The sequence below is a fragment of the Oncorhynchus keta genome, chromosome 7 (genome assembly GCF_023373465.1).
Source record: "Oncorhynchus keta strain PuntledgeMale-10-30-2019 chromosome 7, Oket_V2, whole genome shotgun sequence".
NCBI lineage: Eukaryota > Metazoa > Chordata > Actinopteri > Salmoniformes > Salmonidae > Oncorhynchus > Oncorhynchus keta.
In genome coordinates, this window is record NC_068427.1 from 34,008,558 (window position 1) to 34,029,926 (window position 21,369).

The 21,369-nt window shown below is 45.1% G+C and overlaps 1 protein-coding gene across 3 annotated transcripts in view; it reads right to left on the reverse strand.

Moving 5' to 3' along the window:
• The window catches only part of LOC118386327 (receptor tyrosine-protein kinase erbB-4-like), a 668,294-nt gene that overhangs the window by 278,916 nt on the left and 368,009 nt on the right, over positions 1 to 21,369 (reverse strand). For all 3 annotated transcript variants that reach the window (XM_052522700.1, XM_052522699.1, XM_052522698.1), the window contains exon 3: positions 4,988 to 5,174. In XM_052522700.1, the coding sequence (XP_052378660.1) occupies positions 4,988 to 5,174 (187 nt within the window). The remainder of the gene's footprint in view (positions 1 to 4,987; positions 5,175 to 21,369) is intronic.

Sequence of the window (21,369 nt, forward strand, 5' to 3'; positions counted from 1 at the left end):
CTTCAATAGGACTCTTCAATAGGACTCTTCAATAGGACTCTTCAATAGGACTCTTCAATAGGACTCTTCAATAGGACTCTTCAATAGGACTCTTCAATAGGACTCTTCAATAGGACTCTTCAATAGGACTCTTCAATAGGACTCTTCAATAGGACTCTTCGATAGGACTCTTCGATAGGACTCTTCGATAGGACTCTTCGATAGGACTCTTCGATAGGACTCTTCGATAGGACTCTTCAATAGGACTCTTCAATAGGACTCTTCAATAGGACTCTTCAATAGGACTCTTCAATAGGACTCTTCAATAGGACTCTTCGATAGGACTCTTCAATAGGACTCTTCAATAGGACTCTTCGATAGGACTCTTCGATAGGACTCTTCGATAGGACTCTTCGATAGGACTCTTCGATAGGACGCTTCGATAGGATGCTTCGATAGGACTCTTCGATAGGACTCTTCGATAGGACTCTTCGATAGGACTCTTCGATAGGACTCTTCAATAGGACTCTTCGATAGGACTCTTCAATAGGACTCTTCAATAGGACTCTTCAATAGGACTCTTCAATAGGACTCTTCGATAGGACTCTTCGATAGGACTCTTCAATAGGACTCTTCAATAGGACTCTTCGATAGGACTCTTCAATAGGACACTTCAATATGACTCTTCGAATAGGACTCTTCGATAGGACACTTCAATAGGACTCTTCAAATAGGACTCTTCGATAGGACTCTTCGATAGGACTTCAAATAGGACTCTTTTTAAATGTATATTATTGATATTGCTTAACTGCCCCAACGGAAACATGTCTTGTGAATGAACATGTGAACATGTCCATGCCTTTTATGAATATCATTTTCAATCCTTCTCAAAGATAAGTATAGTACTACTCAACAAAATACATGGTGATATATACAGTACATGAATGTTCTACCGATTATGCCAGATGACAATGCAGAATTGTATAGTGGATGTGTGCCTGCGTGTGTGTGTTTGTAGACCAAATAGAACAAAGAGTAGTGGTTTAATATCTTTACGGTGTCAGATTGAGCCCGGAGAGAGACAGAAACCCACTGCTCTATTCATGCTGTATAAAAATCTGGTGAATGAATGTTAGTCCTACACTGTGTTACATAACATAAAACATACAGTACACTGTGTTACATAACAGAAAACATACAGTACACTGTGTTACATAACAGAAAACATACAGTACACTGTGCTCCTATGGTGTGGTCTCTGGGCGTTGTCTTTTCAATTCCTCCCCCAATCTCTCCATCTGTATATTCATTTTACTTTCTCCGTCTCTCAAATCTCTCTCTCCCCATATATCTCTCTCCTTCTCTCACTCTCTCTCTCCTTCTCTCTCCATCTCTCAGTGAAGAGAACACCAGTGACCATTGCCCTCTCTCTCTCTGTCTCTCTCTCTCTCTCTCTCTCTCTCTCTCTCTCTCTCTCTCTCTCTCTCTCTCTCTCTCTCTCTCTCTCTCTCTCTCTCTCTCTCTCTCTCTCTCTCTCTCTCTCTCTCTCTCTCTCTCTCTCTCTCTCTCTCTCTCTCTCTCTCTGTCTCTCTCTTTGTCTCTCTCTTTGTCTCTCTCTCTCTCTCTCTCTCTCTCTCTCTCTCCCTCTCTCTCTCTGTCTCTGTCTCTCTGTCTCTGTCTCTCTCTTTGTCTCTCTCTCTCTCTCTGTCTCTCTCTCTCTTTGTCTCTCTCTTTGTCTCTCTCTTTGTCTCTCTCTCTCTCTCTCTCTCTCTCTAAAAAGTTAGCTATTTGGCTAACAAGGAGGAACAGGGTCAAGGTGGGGGATAACAGACCCTTTACTACTGTTTCATGGGATGGTCTCTGCGCGCCTTAGGGTTGAGTTTGAGTTCTATAAAATGATCAAATGTGTGGAGATGTTTGAGGAGATATGGTGTGTTGGGGGCTGTCTGTATTGCTGGGGAAGATGTTTTGGATATACGGTTGTAGGAGATGGTTTTTGTGTATTTTTATTTATTTTTATTTATTTTAGGAGTGGGGGGTGAGTTTTAAATGAATTAAGAATGTTTCAATAAAGCAAGACCAAAAGTCAAAGTCAAAGTCTCTCTCTCTCTCTCTCTCTCTCTCTCTCTCTCTCTCTCTCTCTCTCTCTCTCTCTCTCTCTCTCTCTCTCTCTCTCTCTCTCTCTCTCTCTCTCTCTCTCTCTCTCTCTCTCTCTCTCTCTCTCTCTCTCTCTCTCTCTCTCTCTCTCTCTCTCTCTCTCTCTCTCTCTCTCTCTCTCTCTCTCTCTCTCTCTCTCTCTCTCTCTCTCTCTCTCTCTCTCTCTCTCTCTCTCTCTCTCTCTCTCTCTCTCTCTCTCTCTCTCTCTCTCTCTCTCTCTCTCTCTCTCTCTCTCTCTCTCTGTCAGAGAGACACCAGACCCCAACACTGACCTCTATCCTCTGCCTCTCAGGACAGTGAGTTATGTGGGTCTATAGGTTAACTGTCAATTACTGACCCTGTCACACAATATTGTAGGGTTTGTGTCCCAAATGGCACCCTATTCCCTATATATTGTACATATTTTGATTGGGTAGTGAACTTTATATGGAATATGGTGCTAATTTAGATGCAGACCTGATGTCTGGCGGCAGGTAGCCTAGCGGTTAAAGACCGTTGGGCCAGTAACTGAAAGGTCGCTGTTTTCGAAACCCCGAGCCAACTCGGTGAAAAATCTCTCTGTGCCCTTGAGCAAGGCACTTAACCCTAGTTGGTCCTGTAAGTCACTCTGGATAAGAGTGTCTGTTAGCTCAGAACTAGCTCCATAGCTACAACATAGAATATGTTATTAGTGCCGAGCATAACTCCCCTCAAGCAGTTTACATATCGGGACAGCTCCATCTGGGAGGTAGTAAGACAACATAAGTTATGTCAGTTAGTCTGAGTCTTTTACTTGACTGCATACATACTTAGTAATGGCTGTATTCAAGCCGTATCATGGAAGTTCAAATACTACAGCTAGATTGAAATTAAAAGGCAATGTTCCCGCATTAGCAGAGACTGCATTCATGGTAACGCTGCAGATGTCAATTCGTATCATAATAATGTGTATCGCGCCATCTGTAGTGCAGATTGAATAGAGCCGTAAGTGTTTGTGATCCCTGTGGGAAATGTACATATGACCTTAACAATGCTAGTGCCACACGTTTACCAAATTAAGCAAACAAGAACACCTTTTAATAGCATCATAATCAGAAACTGCTGAGTTTAATCAGCACAATGGTTGCACTTCAAAAAGGTTTAGGGCCTTTTTCCTGGCTGCTTATTCTTCAAGGTCAAGTATGCTTGTGTAAATGCTAGGGGAAGGATGATAGCATCTGAAGAGAATGCATCAAAACCCTGTCTGTATAGAGAGACTGAGAGTGAGAGAGAGAGAGAAAGAGAGAGAGAGAGAGAGAGAGAGAGAGAGAGAGAGAGAGAGAGAGAGAGAGAGACAGAGAGAAACTACAGATGGAGAGAGAGAAAAAAAACTAGAGATGGAGCGAGAGAGAGAAAGATAAAAAAAAATAGATGGAGAGGGAGAGAGAAAGAGAGAGAGAGAAACTAGAGATGGACAGGGAGAGAGAGAGAGAGGGAGAGAGAGAGAAAGAGGAGAGAGAGAATGAGAGACAGAGAGAGAGGAGAGGTAGAAAATAACTACATTTTCACAAGTGCTTTTAGCGGCTATGAGAATGAGGGGATATGCTAAACAACAGTAATAATAATCTACTTTAGTGATTCCGAGTATTCCGAGTTACTTCCTGATCCTAAGTAACCTGTCTTACCTAGGTATCTCTGAGAGGGATCAGGCAATTACTGTTCTTGTTCTCTGTTTATCTACCTTGCCTCCCAAATGGCAGCCTTTTTCCTACTTAGTGCACTACTTTTGACCAGGGCCCATAGGGAATAGGGTGCAATTTGTGACGAAGCCCCAGTCTTCGTTCATGGTAACTTGGCTATTTTGGAGCTAGCTGTCATTAACACAGGAGAAAATATGTTGTGACGTGGATATATGTAATTGCAACCTAATTGCAATGCACTCAATAAAAATACAGGTATGTAGGTACAGAAAACACATTCTGACTTCACGCAAAAACAAACAGGGAAATGGATGGGGTATGTATGACTGCAGAGTAATTGCAGGTAATGGAACAATGTTATAATAGTGTGTACGTATATTGAGGAAGCTTACAGGGCAAGAAGAGGCTAGTTTCAGACCATGTTGAAGTCAAAGGCTACTTGTTAATGATAAATGTAATATTTGCTTTGACACTTTGTATTTCCCAGCATGTACTGTACATGCATCACCAACACCCCTACCAGAGGGCCACATCTGGTTAACATTATCAGGTTCTGCTGGGGAATTGGCAAGCATGGTTCAAGATCTGTTTGTGCTGTCTTGCCAACTCATATGGTCGACCAAACAGATCTGAGATCAGGCGAAGCTTGCGGAGCCTGGTTAGATCTCTGTGGATATTGGTGCTAAAACAAAGCATAGAAAATATAACACATACATCTTCCCAAGGCCAGGTCAGGTGTCAATTCCCAGTGAGAAAGATTAACTCAAGGTGTTATTGCATTTCAGCCAAATGAAAGTCTGGACAAAACTTTCTGATGCAGAGTTTGGTCAACTGTGTCTTCCTCTCGCTATGAGTGTCAAGGGATGTAATTCAAATCTGTCAGTACAGTACATCCCCAACCACCTAACATCTAGACAGACACAAGCTCTTAAAAGATCAGATCACTGCATTTAATTCTCATTAAATTGACCCTAACATTTGGTTCCCTCTTCACAGACCTTGGTTTACTGCTTTCATTGCAGTAATTTTCTAGCAGAGCTTCTGACTTAACACTCAGTCACACAATGACAGGATTTCACTGAAGTTAGTAGCAGGACGGTATGTCTCTGAAAAGAGGAAATGAAATATTTCAGAGCTTTCAGAGCTTCAGACAGAGGAGACACAGAGACGGGATAGCCATCTTAGACACATACCTGTGAGGTTCTTCAGTCCCAGTTGGCGCAGGCCAAAGTTCCCATCTCTGCGGTAGTTGAGGAAGATTGCCAGAGCGTAGCGGTCTTCATACATCTTAGTTCCTCTGATGATCCTCAGGTTCTCCAGCGGCAGGTAGTCAAACTGGTTCAGAGCCACCAGCACATAGCCTGTCACCTCCCGGATAGACTGGAAGAGAGGTGACAAGGAGAACATCAGACACAGCAACACGAAACAAGAGCCACGGAGACAGTCAGACATAGATAGCTTGGTCCCAGATATGTTTTGTACTGATCTGTTTGTGATGTTTTCCCAACTCCTAGGGATTTCATGAATGACAACGACAACAGATCTGAGATCAGGCTAAAGTAGACAGAGCAGCTTTGAAAACTGATTCATCATAAGGTAATTTCCACCTATCCACTCAGTCACGATGAACCCATGTGAGGGGGAAACCCCACAGGGGTCAATGAAGACTTTGCTAAAACTTTCTGCTCCAAGCTTGTGTCCACTCCACTAGGTACCAGGGTGAAGCAGGAGGACATCAGCATCACCATTACTTCACACTTAAATGTCATTTAGAAAGGATAATGACCGCGGAGACTTTACGAACCCACCCAGCCAGAGCTGGTATGAATCAAAGTGACACGACCGCCCTCCTCTCATCCCCCTTCCTGTCATGGTAGCTGTCATTAGAGGTGACAGACAAAGTGAGGATGAGTCCCAAAATGGCACCTTATTTGCTATAAAGTGCACTACTTTAGACCAGTGCCCAATAGGCCCTAGTCAATATGGTGCACTATAGTGAACAATTTAGGGAATATTGTGCCATTTGAGAGGTAGACAGAGACAGCGGGGAAAGGACAGGGCAGGTCTCTCACAGCGCTAATGCCAACAGTGACAATAATCACAGCAACAGGCCTCCGCCATGCACACAGCCACACACACACACATACACACTCACAAAAGCACACAGGCATGCACACTCGCAAGCACACTAAACTGCGTCCTAAGGAGTCTGCAACCACCACTGTTGCTGCTGCCACCACTGCTCAGGTTCAGACCCCCATTACTGACAGCTGTCAGGCCCTATAGTCGTCAGTCCAAGCCAGGCCCAGAAGTTGCAGGAGCAGTCATGGTGCTGTCTAGATCAACCACAGTCACATAATGGGCATGGATGGCAGCTATTTAAGTCTTTTCCACCCAGTGCTCAGAGAGACACATCGTCTGTGTCCCAAAATACACCCATAGGGCCCTGGTCAAACGTAGTGCACTATATAGGGGCTAGGATGTCATTTGGAACACAATCAGAGTCCTCGTTAGTCATCTGTTTAGTAGCTAACAAACTACTCCATCTAGTCAGGAACATGAGGCCATCTAGTCAGGAACATCAGGTCACTAGTCAGGAACATCAGGTCACTAGTCAGGAACATCAGGTCACTAGTCAGGAACATCAGGCCATCTAGTCAGGAACATCAGATCATCTAGTCAGGAACATCAGGCCATCTAGTCAGGAACATCAGGTCACTAGTCAGGAACATCAGATCACTAGTCAGGAACATCAGGCCATCTAGTCAGGAACATCAGGTCACTAGTCAGGAACATCAGGCCATCTAGTCAGGAACATCAGGCCATCTAGTCAGGAACATCAGGTCACTAGTCAGGAACATCAGGCCATCTAGTCAGGAACATCAGGTCACTAGTCAGGAACATCAGGTCACTAGTCAAGAACATCAGGTCACTAGTCAGGAACATCAGGCCATCTAGTCAGGAACATCAGGCCATCTAGTCAGGAACATCAGGCCATCTAGTCAGGAACATCAGATCACTAGTCAGGAACATCAGGTCACTAGTCAGGAACATCAGATCACTAGTCAGGAACATCAGGCCATCTAGTCAGGAACATCAGGTCACTAGTCAGGAACATCAGATCACTAGTCAGGAACATCAGGCCATCTAGTCAGGAACATCAGGCCATCTAGTCAGGAACATCAGGCCATCTAGTCAGGAACATCAGATCAATAGTCAGGAACATCAGGTCACTAGTCAGGAACATCAGGTCACTAGTCAGGAACATCAGGTCACTAGTCAGGAACATCAGGTCATCTAGTCAGGAACATCAGGTCACTAGTCAGGAACATCAGGTCACTAGTCGGGAACATCAGGTCACTAGTCGGGAACATCAGGTCACTAGTCAGGAACATCAGGTCATCTAGTCAGGAACATCAGGTCACTAGTCAGGAACATCAGGTCACTAGTCAGGAACATCAGGTCACTAGTCGGGAACATCAGGTCATCTAGTCAGGAACATCAGGTAACTAGTCAGGAACATCAGGTGGCATTCCAATGGCACTCAATTCTCTATTTAGTACACTACATTTGGCCAAGACACAATAAAGAGAATAAGGTTCTATTTTGGGCAAAAGCTTTTCCTACACATTCTTGTATTCATTATATTCCAGGAAGAGAGCTGCAGGAGCAGAGACAGACCATCTGCTTAAGGACTGGAGTTGTGGGTGTGTAGGTTCAGCTAGCTAATACACTGGTATAACATCCTGCTGTGTGGCTGTGTGTGTAGCCATTGATAATCAACTCCATAAGCCTGGATCCTGTGCTCAACCAATCAGACACAGACACACAGCACCACACTGTGGTCTTGGAGGTCACCCTCCTCGTCTTCTAATGACTCTGGGGCTCAAGCTGAGACTATTTGGGGACCAGCTCGGGTCGGAAAACAGTGACCCTGCTTTGGGCACAGTGGCTCCCTCAGACTCCCTCCCTCCAACTCTGCCTGTCTGTCATTCAATGTGTGTGTGTGTGTTCTCAAAGTCTGTACTCACTGCCAGACCACGCAACAACCAGGAGCAAATAGAACTTCCTGTACTAGTTATCTAGCAACCTTTGGCTGAAAGTTTCCTTATGCGAGTGTGGAGACTTCGCAAACCGGAACTCCCAATTTATAACACATATGGACCCCGAAAATAAATCACTCTGCTGACCAGATAACACAAGCTTTTAGTTCTGGGTTAACCAATATTACAACAATACCACAGCATGCCAAGAGGTTTGCGTTGTCAAGAATCACTTTATTCATCAATTGTACAAGTTCCAACCAAAACATGTCTTCCCTTTATCCGACGGCCCCTCCAGAAGACCACACAGGAGGCTGCCACGCTGGGCGGCCATGGAGCAGTTGTTGTGGGAGGTTAAGTGTCTTGATCAAGGGCTCAAATGGAGGCAATGGCATCTAGGATTAGATACCTGCAACCCTCCAGTTTCCACCTCACTTCCTGACATGTGTCAGAACACCTCAGAACCCCTCAGGATGAATGTTTCAGAACACCTCAGGATGAATGTTTCAGAACACCTCAGGATGAATGTTTCAGAACACCTCAGGATGAATGTTTCAGAACACCTCAGGATGAATGTTTCAGAACCCCTCAGGATGAATGTTTCAGAACACCTCAGGATGAATGTTTCAGAACACCTCAGGATGAATGTTTCAGAACACCTCAGGATGAATGTTTCAGAACACCTCAGGATGAATGTTTCAGAACACCTCAGGATGAATGTTTCAGAACACCTCAGGATGAATGTTTCAGAACCCCTCAGGATGAATGTTTCAGAACACCTCAGGATGAATGTTTCAGAACACCTCAGGATGAATGTTTCATAACCCCTCAGGATGAATGTTTCAGAACCCCTCAGGATGAATGTTTCAGAACACCTCAGAACACCTCAGGATGAATGTTTCAGAACACCTCAGGATGAATGTTTCAGAACACCTCAGGATGAATGTTTCAGAACCCCTTAGGATGAATGTTTCAGAACCCCTCAGGATGAATGTTTCAGAACACCTCAGGATGAATGTTTCAGAACCCCTCAGGATGAATGTTTCAGAACCCCTCTGGAAGAATGTTTCAGAACAACTCAGGATGAATGTTTCAGAACACCTCAGGATGAATGTTTCAGAACACCTCAGAACACCTCAGGATGAATGTTTCAGAACACCTCAGGATGAATGTTTCAGAACCCCTCAGGATGAATGTTTCAGAACAACTCAGGATGAATGTTTCAGAACCCCTTAAATCTGTCCCAATACCCTCACAACCATGTGTTTCACTACTCCAGCAAATTTAAGGTTTTGGTTCCTTTAATTAAGGTGGTGGCAGCTCAGTTGCCACTAGTTTTAGTGTTACAAGCACTTGACTTTTTTTTTACAGTGAAATAGAATCACATTATGAATTATTCCAGAAAATTATGTCATGGCTTTAGAAGCTTTCGATAGGCTAATTGACATCATTTGAGTAAATTGGAGGTGTACCTGTGGATGTATTTCAAGGCCTACCTTCAAACTTAGTGCCTCTTTTCTTGACATCATGGGAAAATCAAAAGAAATAAACCAAGTCTTCAGACAATAAATGGTTGACCTCCATAACTCTGGTTCATCCTTGGGAGCAATTTCCAAACGCCTGAAGGTACCACGTTCATCTGTACAAACAATAGTATGCAAATATAAACAGAATGGGACCACGCAGCCGTCATATCGCTCAGGAAGGAGACGTGCTCAGGTACAAAGGTATCTGTACCACAGTAAAACAAGTCCTATATCGACACAATCTGAAAGGCTGCTCAGCAAGGAAGAAGCCACTGCTCCAAAATCACCATAAAAAAGGCAGACTACGGTTCGCAACTGCACGTGGGGACAAAGATTGTACTTTTTGGAGAAATGTCCTATGGTCTTGTGAAACAAAAATAGAACTGTTTGGCCATAATGACAATCGTTATGTTAGGAGGAAAAAGGGGGAGGCTTGCAAGCTGAAGAACACCATTCCAACCATGAAGCACGGGGGTGGCAGCATCATGTTGTGGTGGTGCTTTGCTGCAGGAGGGACTGGTACAATTCACAAAATAGATGGCATCATGAGGGAGGGAAAATTGTGGATATATTTGAGCAACATCTCAAGACATCAGTCATGAAGTTAAAGCTTGGTCACAAATGGGTCTTCCAAATGGACAATGACCCCAAGCATACTTCCAAAGTTGTGGCAAAATGGCTCAAGGACAACAAAGTCAAGGTATTGGAGTGGCAATCACAAAACCCAGACCTCAACCCTACAGTGTGGGCAGAACTGAAAAAGCGTGTGCAAGAAAGGAGGCCTAAAAACTTGACTCAGTTACACCAGCTCTGTCAGGAAGAATGGGCCAAAATTCACCCAAGTTATTGTGGGAAGCTTGTGGAAGGCTACCCGAAACGTTTGACCCAAGTTAAACAATTTAAAGGCAATGCTACCAAATACTAATTGAGTGTATGTAAACGTCTGACCCATTGGGAATGTGATGAAAGAAATAAAAGCTGAAATAAATCAATCATTCTCTCTACTATTATTCTGACATTTTACATATTTAAAAATAAAGTGTTGATCCTAACTGACCTAAAACGAGGAATTTTTACTAGGATTAAATGTCAGGAATTGTGAAAAACTGAGTTTAAATGTATTTGACTAAGGTGTATGTAAACTTCCTACGTCAACTGTATATGCCACTTAGCAGACGCTTTAATCCAAGGCATATATATATTTTTTTACATATGGGTGGTCCCAGGAATCCAACACACTATGCTGGCATCGCAAGAGCCATAGTCTACCAATTGAGGTACAGAGGACCATGGCGACCTACATTGGCTGGTGGAGATCTTTGTGGGCTATACTCGGATGGGAAGTTGGTGGTTGAAGATATCCCTCTAGTGGTGTGGGGGCTTTGCTTTGGCAAATTGGGTGGGGTTATATCCTTCCTGTTTGTCCCTGTCCGGGGGGTATCATCGGATGGGGCCACAGTGTCTCCTGACCCCTCCTGTCTCAGCCTCCAGTATTTATGCTGCAGTAGTTTGTGTCGGGGGGCTAGGGTCAGTTTGTTATATTTGGAGTACTTCTCCTGTCCTATCCGGTGTCCTGTGTGAATTTAAGCATGCTCTCTCTAATTCTCTCTTTCTTTCTCTCTCTCTGAGGACCTGAGCCCTAGTACCATGCATCAGGACAACCTGGCATGATGACTCCTTGCTGTCCCCAGTCCAGCTGGCCGTGCTGTTGCTCCAGTTTCAACTGTTCTGCCTTATTATTATTGGACCATGCTGGTCATTTATGAACATTTGAACATCTTGGCCATGTTCTGTTATAATCTATACCCAGCACAACCAGAAGTGTACTGGCCACCCCACATAGCCTGGCTCCTCTCTAGGTTTCTTCCTAGGTTTTGGCCATTCTAGGGAGTTTTTCCTAGCCACCATGCTTCTACACCTGCATTGCTTGCTGTTTGGGGTTTTAGGCTGGGTTTCTGTACAGCACTTTGAGATATCAGCTGATGTATGAAGGGCTATATAAATACATTTGATTTAATTTGATTTGATGTGTTGTATTTTAGCTGTGGGCTGTGTCATATTATATCTGATGGCTGTGTCATACGATATCTGTGGGCTGTGTCATACTATATCTGTGGGCTGTGTCATAAAATAACTGTGGATTAGTACTATAGTATGTGGTGTGCCCTGCATTGTAATGTTATGAACACATTGTATTGTAATGCAGATTTATCAGGAGGTGAAGGGAACCTGAGGGTGCTATCATTTTTGGAAACCAACAGGTAGTGCAGACCATCACATATGGAGAGGAGAGGGAACAGAACATCCCTCCCATGTAGGGCTAAGAGTTAGTGTGATTATCAGTGTTATAGGACGGTCTGGCATACTAACACAAAGGTAATCAGTATGCAAATCATAATATTATGCTGTTATTGGTTAAATAAAAGGAGTCCGATACTGACACAGTTAAACTGCTAATGTATGTTATATGGGTGGTACTGAAGGAGAGACCGAGAGAAAGAGTGAGAAGGGGGGCAAAAGAGAAACGCATTTATCATACAGAATGCTGATAAAGGAGGCTTAGGTAGAAGTAACTGAATATCCTGAATATCCATGGACTACTAGCTAAGTCATAGTCCTGGAAGAGAGAACAGAACAGAAGAGAACAGAATAGGGCAGATTCAGTAGATTAAGTGGGATTTCTTCCTCCCTCCCAACGCTTGCCTAGGCGTTTGTGAGTGGAAGTGTGCCGGGCAGCGGAACAAAACCCTCACTTCAGTCTCTGAGACGTGCCCAGCTTTGAAATGGACTCCTTCAATCCTCAAAAGAGATGAGGAGTGAGAAGGGGAACAAGGAGAGAGGGGGAGTGAATGAGGAGAGAGAGAGAGAAAGAGAGAGTAGTGAAGGAGAACACAAAGAGAAAGGGAGAAGGAGAGGGAGTGAAGGAGAAAGAGATAACAGAAGAGAAAGGTAGAGCAGCCATGGCGGGGTACATAGCAGGAGGAGGAGAGCAGTCAAGTGGATCGGAAAGGGTCCCTGTATATTTTCATGCATAATTAAAACTCCACCTGTTCAGAGGGAGAGAGAGAGAGGATGAAGAGAAAGAGGAGAGAAAGGGGAGAGAGAGAGCGAGAGAGAGTGCAAGAGAAAGAGAAAGAGGAGAGAAAGGGGAGAGAGAGCGAGAGGGAGAGAGAGAGTGATAAGGTTGTAAGGGTGGGTAGACTGAACACATGTTAGCATGATTACCTCTTCATACGTATAGAGCTGCTTGTGTTTGTTTGTGTGTCCATGTGTGTGTGTTGGTGCGCATATACAAATCATATTGTACAACCAGAAGGAGACCAATTTAGTGACTCAAAATATTGGCCAAAAAATGTTTACCATACATATCACCCTTATAAATATAGTATCTGTGAAATAGGATCAACATTTTGACAATGCTATCCCTGTCATTGTCTTTCATCAATGTAAATCAGAGTAATGTAATGTAAATGGGCAAATGACAGCCAGTAGACCCGCGGATCAATTTCCAAAAACTCATTCGGGGTTTCAACTTAATGTTGAAAGAATAGTAGAATAGAATAGTAGAATACACCAGGTGAAATGTCTAAATTTGGTTGTACATAAGCAGCTTTTCTCTTGTTATGTCAGTCACCATCAGTCACTTAATTAGCCCATGTCAGCTGAAACATATTGGATTATATATTAAGTTAGTCTAGCCAGAAACCTAAACTTGTAGTAATCATGGTTGAATCACCAATCGGAGCGTCCACATTGATTCTGTTAGTGACTCTCACTCAGATATCATATTAAAAACTGCAAATGATTCTCACCACCCTATGGCAAATAGACCAAATATTCATTAAGATTTTGCAGTTTTATAACTCATTTATCTCCACCTCATGGAAAATGGGTAGAATAAAAGGGCCATCTCTGACTGCATATGTTAGTATGGATGTGGTTCTGCTGACCTACGAGCCACTGCTGCCGCTCAAATATGTTGTGGCCCTCACCCCCATTAAAGTTTACACATCCCTGATGTAGATAATGAGCCGTATGGACCACAGCTCTGTATGTCCCCACCTCTCAGAGTTCCATGACTACAATGGGGTGAACATATTGATTTTGGTCTCCGGTGAGATCCTGTTTAGAGATCTACTGTATCTCTATGTGGTTGATACTGTGGGGGTGTTTACTGAACCTACCATAAAACAGACCCTTCTAAATGAATAAAGAGATACAGGGTTACCTCACTCACTGTTATCCCACATATACTCATATCACCTTGCCTCGCGTAGCTTTATGCATGTCATGTCTCTGAAGAGTTGTGTGTATCAACAGGTGTTTTAGCTCTAGTTTAAATGTGGCACTTCAACTCCCACAGGGGCTCCTTAAAGGGTCCATGGGCTGGGTGATGACTTCACATGGCATTCCCATTCCCCAGTGCATTGCTCCAAGACGTGTGTTAGTGTGTCTGCTCCCACCCTCCACTTCCTAGTGTCTTTGGAGCTCATTTCAAATAGGGGAGGGAGCAAGTTCAAACACCCTGTAGCCGGCTGCTTGCCTTTCATCGAACCTACAGATTGGGGTGTGTTTCTTCCATACTTCACTTATCTATTTAACAGGAGGATGAGGATGTTTTTGTTTTCTCAGCTTTAGCGCCACGGGCTGCTGGAAATGGTTTCTTAGGTGACATCACCAAATGGTGTTTGGTTTAACACACTTAGGGAACAATGTATTGGTATCTGAAGTGTTAATTCCTCTTCTGTGCCCTTCAGTTCATACTCAGTACACTATTTGGGTTGTTTCTAGGATCTCTCTGATAACATGTATCTGACTGTCTTTAGGGCTTTGACATCCCATTCATGTAAATTGAATTACAGTTTACATCTCCATATTATGCCATGTTATTACCACTTTATTCTGTGCTATAATGTAAATTGCAACCTGAATGTCAGAGTAGGAGTATCAGAATCAGTCTTATGTGAATAAAGCAGTTGATTCTGTCTCCATACAGTACTATACAAGTCCTGCTTGGTGACTTTGAGAAGTCACAGTGAAGTCACGGTGCTCATAGTGAGTGTCACGCAGGCTGCGTCTGGATGTGTTGTGTTGTGTTTGACAGTGATGGTTTGTGACAGCGCGGCACTCTCTTGTCAGTCTCAATGATGAGCTACCCCCGCAAGGTACGTACATCACAATCACCACAACAAAACTCCAAGACACTCGAAACACAGTGGAAGACCTGAATGAGAGAGGATAGACGGACTGAAATGGGAAATAAGTTACCACATACCATACATATGTGTGTAAGAATACACAAAAACTAGAACTCAAATCAAATCCAATTTTATTTGTGACATGCTTCCTAAACAATAGGTGAAGACTAACAGTGAAATTATTACTCCTGGGTCCTTTTCCAAAGATGCAAATTAAAGATATAGATAATTTAAAAAACATAGAAATAGTGACCCGAGGAATAAATAAACATTGAATAACAAAAACAAGTCAAAATATCATGGCTGTATACAGGGAGTACCAGTACCGAGTCAACGTGCAGCGGTATGAGGTAATTGAGGTAGTTTTGTACATATAGGTAAGGATAAAGTGACTAGGCAACATAATAGATCATAGACTAAGCTGCAGTGTGTGTGTGTGTGTGTGTGTGTGTGTGTGTGTGTGTGTGTGTGTGTGTGTGTGTGTGTGTGTTGCGTCAGTAAGCATGTGTGCATGTTATGTGCGTGTGGGCATATGTAGTGTGTGGGTGTGTATGTGTGTGTTGGCGTGTCAGTGTAAGTATGTGTGAATGTGTGGCAGAGCCCAGTGTGTGTGTGTGTGTGTGTGTGTGTTGGCGTGTCAGTGTAAGTATGTGTGAATGTGTGGTAGAGCTCAGTGTGTGTGTGTGTGTGTGTGTGTGTGTGTGTGTGTGTGTGTGTGTGTGTGTTGGCGTGTCAGTGTAAGTATGTGTGAATGTGTGGTAGAGCCCAGTGTGTGTGTGTGTGTGTGTGTGTGTGTGTGTGTGTGTGTGTGTGTGTGTGTGTGTGTGTGTGTGTGTGTGTGTGTGTGTGTGTGTGTGTGCATAGTGTCCGTTCAAGAGAGTAAGTGCAAAAAAGGGTAAATGTAGATAGTCCGGGTGGCCATTTGATTAGCTATTTAGCAGTCTTATTTAGCAGTCTAATGGTTTGCGGGTAGAAGCTGTTCAGGGTCCTGTTGGTTCCAGACTTGTGCACTGGCTGTAGTCTTAGTAATTTTTTTTGTCTTTCCTCTGAAATCACCTGGTATAGAGGTCCTGGATGGCAGGGAGTTCGGCCCCAGTGATGTACTGGCCCTTACTCACCACCCTCTGTAGCGCCTTGCGGTTGGGTGCCTTGCAGTTGCCGTACCAAGCGGTGATGCAGCCAGTCAAGCTGCTCTGAATTGTGCCGCTGTGGAATTGTTTGAGGACATGAGGGCCTATCCTAAATATTTTCAGCCTCCTGAGGGGGAATAGCTGTTGTCGCGCTCTCTTCACAACTGTGTTGGTTTGTCTGCACCATGTTAATTCCTTGGTGATGTTATGCGTATGTAGCCTATGTAAAGTTCTTACTCACATAGGCTACGGAAGGTGAGATCACACGGTCATCCGGAACAGCTGGTGCTCTCATGCATAGTTCAGTGTTGCTTGAACAGTGATTGTGTGTGTATTATCTTGGTTTCTTTCTTCTTGTTTTTTACTCGGATCTCTCTCATCCATCCAAAGACAGGTGCATGTCATAACCACTATGCGTACGATCTACCTGCAGGCTACGAGACATAAGGTCATATTTCAACATGAAACAGCTGGGGCATAGTCTCATACAAAAGGTCAGGCTTTGGATGGTCAACTAAAATTAACACAGGGGGGTAGATGTCTGTGTATACGGGAGACCACATGAGAACCATTGCATGTTTTTAGGTCTCAGATAAGAAATGAAAAGATACTACAGTAAATCAGCTGTGCCTCAATGCTTTTCTCTTGTCGAACACTGAGGCATTTGCTCTCAATTACATTTTTCAACTCAACATTTCTCACTAAGGATGGTTCTGTCAGTACAGGGGCAGACAGACATGAACGCTTCTGCAGAGTGTTATTGTGTGTGTCAGCATCTCTTAATCTGGCTTCTCTGAAAACACATAGACTAACATGATCTTGACTCTGTCCGCTTAATGTTGTGAAACACACTTTCTGAATCTCTGAGTGTGTATGTGTGCGTACGTGTCTGTGCATATGCGTGTGTGTGTGTGTGTGTGTGTGTGTACTTGCATGCATGCATTTGTGTGTACGTGTGTATGCATACCCGTATGCAGAGATAAGCATGGGAAACACTGGATACACTGATTAACTAAACACAAAGATCTCCACTTCATCACAGTAGTCTTCAGACAAATTAAGTATTTTCTGCATGGTGGCATATAAGATGCGATCTACACAAAACACAATTAGAGTGAGGAAATGAGACAAGGCTCTCCACAGGTCTCCGTGGCTGTGGGTCTATAGAGATGCATCCCAAATGGAACCTTTTTCCCTTTATAGTGCACTATATAGGTGCCAGCATGGCTGCACTATATAGGGAATAGGGTTTCATCCTGGTCTAGAGATCCCAGGGCAGAAGGAAAGGAGAAAGTGTTGCCAGCCATGCTGAGTAGCACTCCTCAGGGGTGTGTGTGTGTGTGTGTGTGTGTGTGTGTGTGTGTGTGTGTGTGTGTGTGTGTGTGTGTGTGTGTGTGTGTGTGTGTGTGTGGTGGTGCATATTAGGGACGGTAGAGAGGGAGAATACACTAGAAGGCTGGAATCAGGGAGGTGGTCCCAGCAGATGCTGTCCCCTTTCATCCTCCTCTCTCCCTCTCTCCACAGGGCCGGAGTAGAGGATGAGAAGGGAGGAGACAAAAGGAGAGGAGAGAAAGAAAGAGACGGGGGCTGAGAAAGAAAGAGACGGGGGCTATTAAAGACCTGTACCTCAAACGAAAGCGCCCGCCACACACACACACTCCTTATGAGTCACACATGCATTCCCACACCTCTAAATCTGGGTAAGCTGCTTGATTTAAGTAACAGGGAGGATGAAGAGATCGTTGTCGCTCTGCATGACGTCTGGCTTTCATCCTCTCTGCTACACTGTTAGACTGGTGGGCAGAAACAGAGGCTACACCCTAAATGGCACTACTTTTGATGCCTATAAAGAGGTTGGATGTTGTCACACTAATCTGTTTCAACTGTCTTATGCTTGTCTCCACCTCCCTCCAGGTGTCTCCCATTTTCCCCATCATCCCCTAAGCATTTATACATGTGTTTTCTGTTTGTCTGTTGCCAGTTCGTCCTACCAGCGTGTTCCCGTGTTTCCCATGCTCTAGTTTGTGTTTTTCTTAGTCTTCCCAGTTCTGACCTTTCTGCCTGTCCTGACGCTGATCCTGCCATCCTGTACCAGCCTGACTCTGATTTGGATTAAGAATCTTTGCCTGCCTTGACCTACCAATTGCCTGCTGTCTTGTACCTGCCTGACTCTGATTTGGATTACGACCTTTTGCCTGCCCCTTGTCCTATAACAATCTCTGAGACTCATGCTATCCACCTCCTGTGTCTCCATCCCGGTCTTAGCCTTAGTCCTGATAGTACGAACTGGCCATTACTGACCCAGTAGACTCGGAACAGCACTGCAATGCTGTTTCCTCCTCCATGACCGTGCCTTCAATACATTGCTGGAGCAATTCCACGGATTGTCTGTTAGGCAGCCAGCTACTACAGTAACCTCCCAGGACCTCAGTAACCTTGCTGTCAGCAGCGTGTATCTCCAGCCCACCCCGGCTTCCTGAGAACCCCACTTACCTCCACCGGAATGTTTCGCTGGAGATTCAAGAACCTGTTGTGTGTTTCTCTCCCAGTCCTCCCTCATCTTCGAGCTACAGTCCTCGTTCTTTCCCTCGGACCGCTCGAAGATAGAGCACCTTATAACGTTAATGTCCGGGAGGGCTCTCGCCTGGGCTACTACGGTGTGGGAACAACAATCTGCCATATGCTGCAGTCTGGAGGAGTTTGTGGCGGAGGTGAAAAAGTTGATTGTTTCTCCGTTGCCCAGGAGAGAGGCTGCTCGGAAGCGAGTCCTGTTTTGTCAAGACTCCCGAATAGTGGCAGACTATGAAGTTGATTTATGCAAGTTGGCTGCCGAGAGTGCCTGGAACCCGGAATCCCTGGAACCCGGATTATCAGAGGATGCTAAAGATTAGCTTGCAACCCAGGAGCTGCCCACTCGACTCACTTACGGGAACATATAAGGGAGAGGAGTTCTGATTCCGGTCCCACTCGCTCGACCAAGGATCCCACCTTGCCTAAAAGGAATTCCGGAAGTCCCAGTGTCTACGTTACCGAGGAATCCGAGGTTACCCGAGTTCCCCTGGGAATCTCCGAGGTCTGCCGACTCGCCCCTTCCGGAGCCTATGCAGCTCAGCAGAGCTAGATTGTCTCCTGCTGAACATTTACGCAGACTTAACACCAAGAGTTGTCTGTATTGTGGGACTACAGGTCATTACGTGTCTACCTGTCCATTAATAGACCAGGCCCACCAGTAGGTACGAGCACGCTGGTGGGCCATACGGAGAATTTTCCATCTCCCCTTACTCATACCGCTCTCCATGCCATCCTGCTGTCTAGTGACCGGTCGAAATCTCTCCAGGTACTCATTGACTCTGGGGCAGACGAGAGTTTTATGTACACTACCCTGGTGTCAGAGCTGGGTATCCTTACTCAACCCCTCTCCATTCCCACGAATGTCAGAGCACTGGATGGGCGCTCTATAGGCAAAAGTCACCCACAATAAGATTCCTATCAACTTATGCTCATCAAGTATCCTCAGGTACCCGTGGTTTTCGTGTTTTCATGGCTCCAACGACACAATCCCTTTATTGACTGGATTGCTGGTAAAATCATAGGCTGGAGCCCGTTCTGCCACGCTCATTGAATGATATCAGTGCAGCCTGCCCTGGGACATTTTCCTCCTTCCTTTTCGGACCACTCCGCCAATCCCGCCAGTACCAGGACCTCCGGGAGGTTTTCAGGAAGGCCCATGCCACTTCACTTCCTCTGCATCAACCCTTTGACTGGGGTTCAACCTTCTCCCGGGACTACTCCATCCCAGGGGCGGCTGTATTCTCGGTCAGATTCGGAGACCAAGGCGATGGAAACATATATTTTGGACTCCCTGGTTACAGGGTGTATCCGTCCTTCTGCTTCCCCTGCTGGCGCGGGGTTATTCTTTGTGGAGAAGAAGAACAAAACTCTGCATCAGTGTATCGACTACCGGGGCCTTAATGACATCACGGTTTAAAAAATGTTACCCGCTACCACTCATTGCCTCTGCTTTCGAGACGCTCCAGGGGGCTACCATTTTCTATAAGTTGGAGCTTTGGAACACCTACCATCTTGTGCGGATACGGGACACGAGTGGAAGACAGTCTTCAACATGTACAGCAGGTGCTACTAATAACTGTTGATGCCATTTGGACTGACCAACGCTCCTACTATGTTCCAGGCCCTGGTTAACAACGTTCTCCGCGACATGCTGAACTGGTTCGTGTTTGTCTACCTTGACAACATCCTCGTCTTTTCCCGCTCAGCTCAAGAACATGTTTTCCACATCCAGCAAGTCCTCCACCGTCTACTGGAAAACCAGCTTTTTGTTAAAGCAGACAAATGTGAATTCCATCGCTCCACCATCTCCTTCCTAGGATACACCACTGCAGGTAATGTGCAGATGGATCTTGGCAAGGTGAGAGCAGTGGGGGATTGGCATCAACCCACTTCCAGAGTGCAGCTGCAACTCTTCCTGGGATTTGCCCTTTTTTATCAGCATTTTATCCGGGGTTCCAGCATCCTGGCTTGCCCCCTTTCAGCACTCACCTCTCCCAAAGTCCTGTTTGTGTGCTCTCCAACTGCTGACCGGGCACTCCTGGACTTAAAGCATCAATTCACTACAGCTCCCAAATTAATCCATCCTGAGCCGTCCCATCAGTTTGCGGTGGAGGTCGACACCTCGGACGTCAGAGTGGGGGCTGTGCTGTCCCAGTGTTCTGCTCAGGACCAAATGTTGCATCCCTGCGCCTTACTTCCCCATGGTCTTAAAGCCACTGAGAGGAATTATGATGTGGCAAATCGAGAACTACTCGTGGTGAAGATGATGTTGGAGGAGTGGAAGCACTGGTTAGAGGGGGTGGAACATCCATTCATTGTGTGGACTGATCACAAGAACCTGGAATATCTCCACAGGCAAGCTCGATAAGCCATGCTATTCACTCGGTTCAACTTAACCATCTCCTACCGCCCGGGTTCCTAGAATGTTAAGCCAGATGAGCTTTCACACCGCTATAGCACCGCTGCTACACGCTCGGACAGCGAAACCATCCTCTCAACATCGTGTCTGCGGCTGCTCTCATCTGGGGTACAGAGAACCAGGCCGGGCTAACTGGATGTTTGTCCCGGACGCTGCCTGTTCCCCGGTCCTGGTCTCATTCCTCCAGACTTGGCTGCCACCTGGAATCCCGTCAGACACTGGCATTTGTGCGACACTGTTTTTGGTGACCCACCATGGCTCCTGACGTCTCTGCGTTCTTCACCGCCTGCACTGTTTCTGCTCAGAATAAGACTCCGCAGCAAGCTCCGTCTGCTCTCATATATCCTTATAGTCTTCCAGATCAATGGACTTCTGGTGGACATGGTGTCCGATCGCGGTCCTCAGTTCTCGTCCACCCCCAGTCCAACTTCCAGTCAGAGCGAGCCAATTAGGACCTGGAGACTACTCTTTGTTTTAATTTATTGTATTTATTTCACCTTTATTTAACCAGGTAGTCCAGTTGAGAACAAGTTCTCATTTGCAACTGCACCCTGGCCAAGATAAAGCAAAGCAGTTCGACACATACAACAACACAGAGTTACACATGGAATGAACAAACATACAATAGAAAACATCGATATACAGCATGTGCAAATGAGGTAGGATAAGAGAGGTAATGCAATAAATA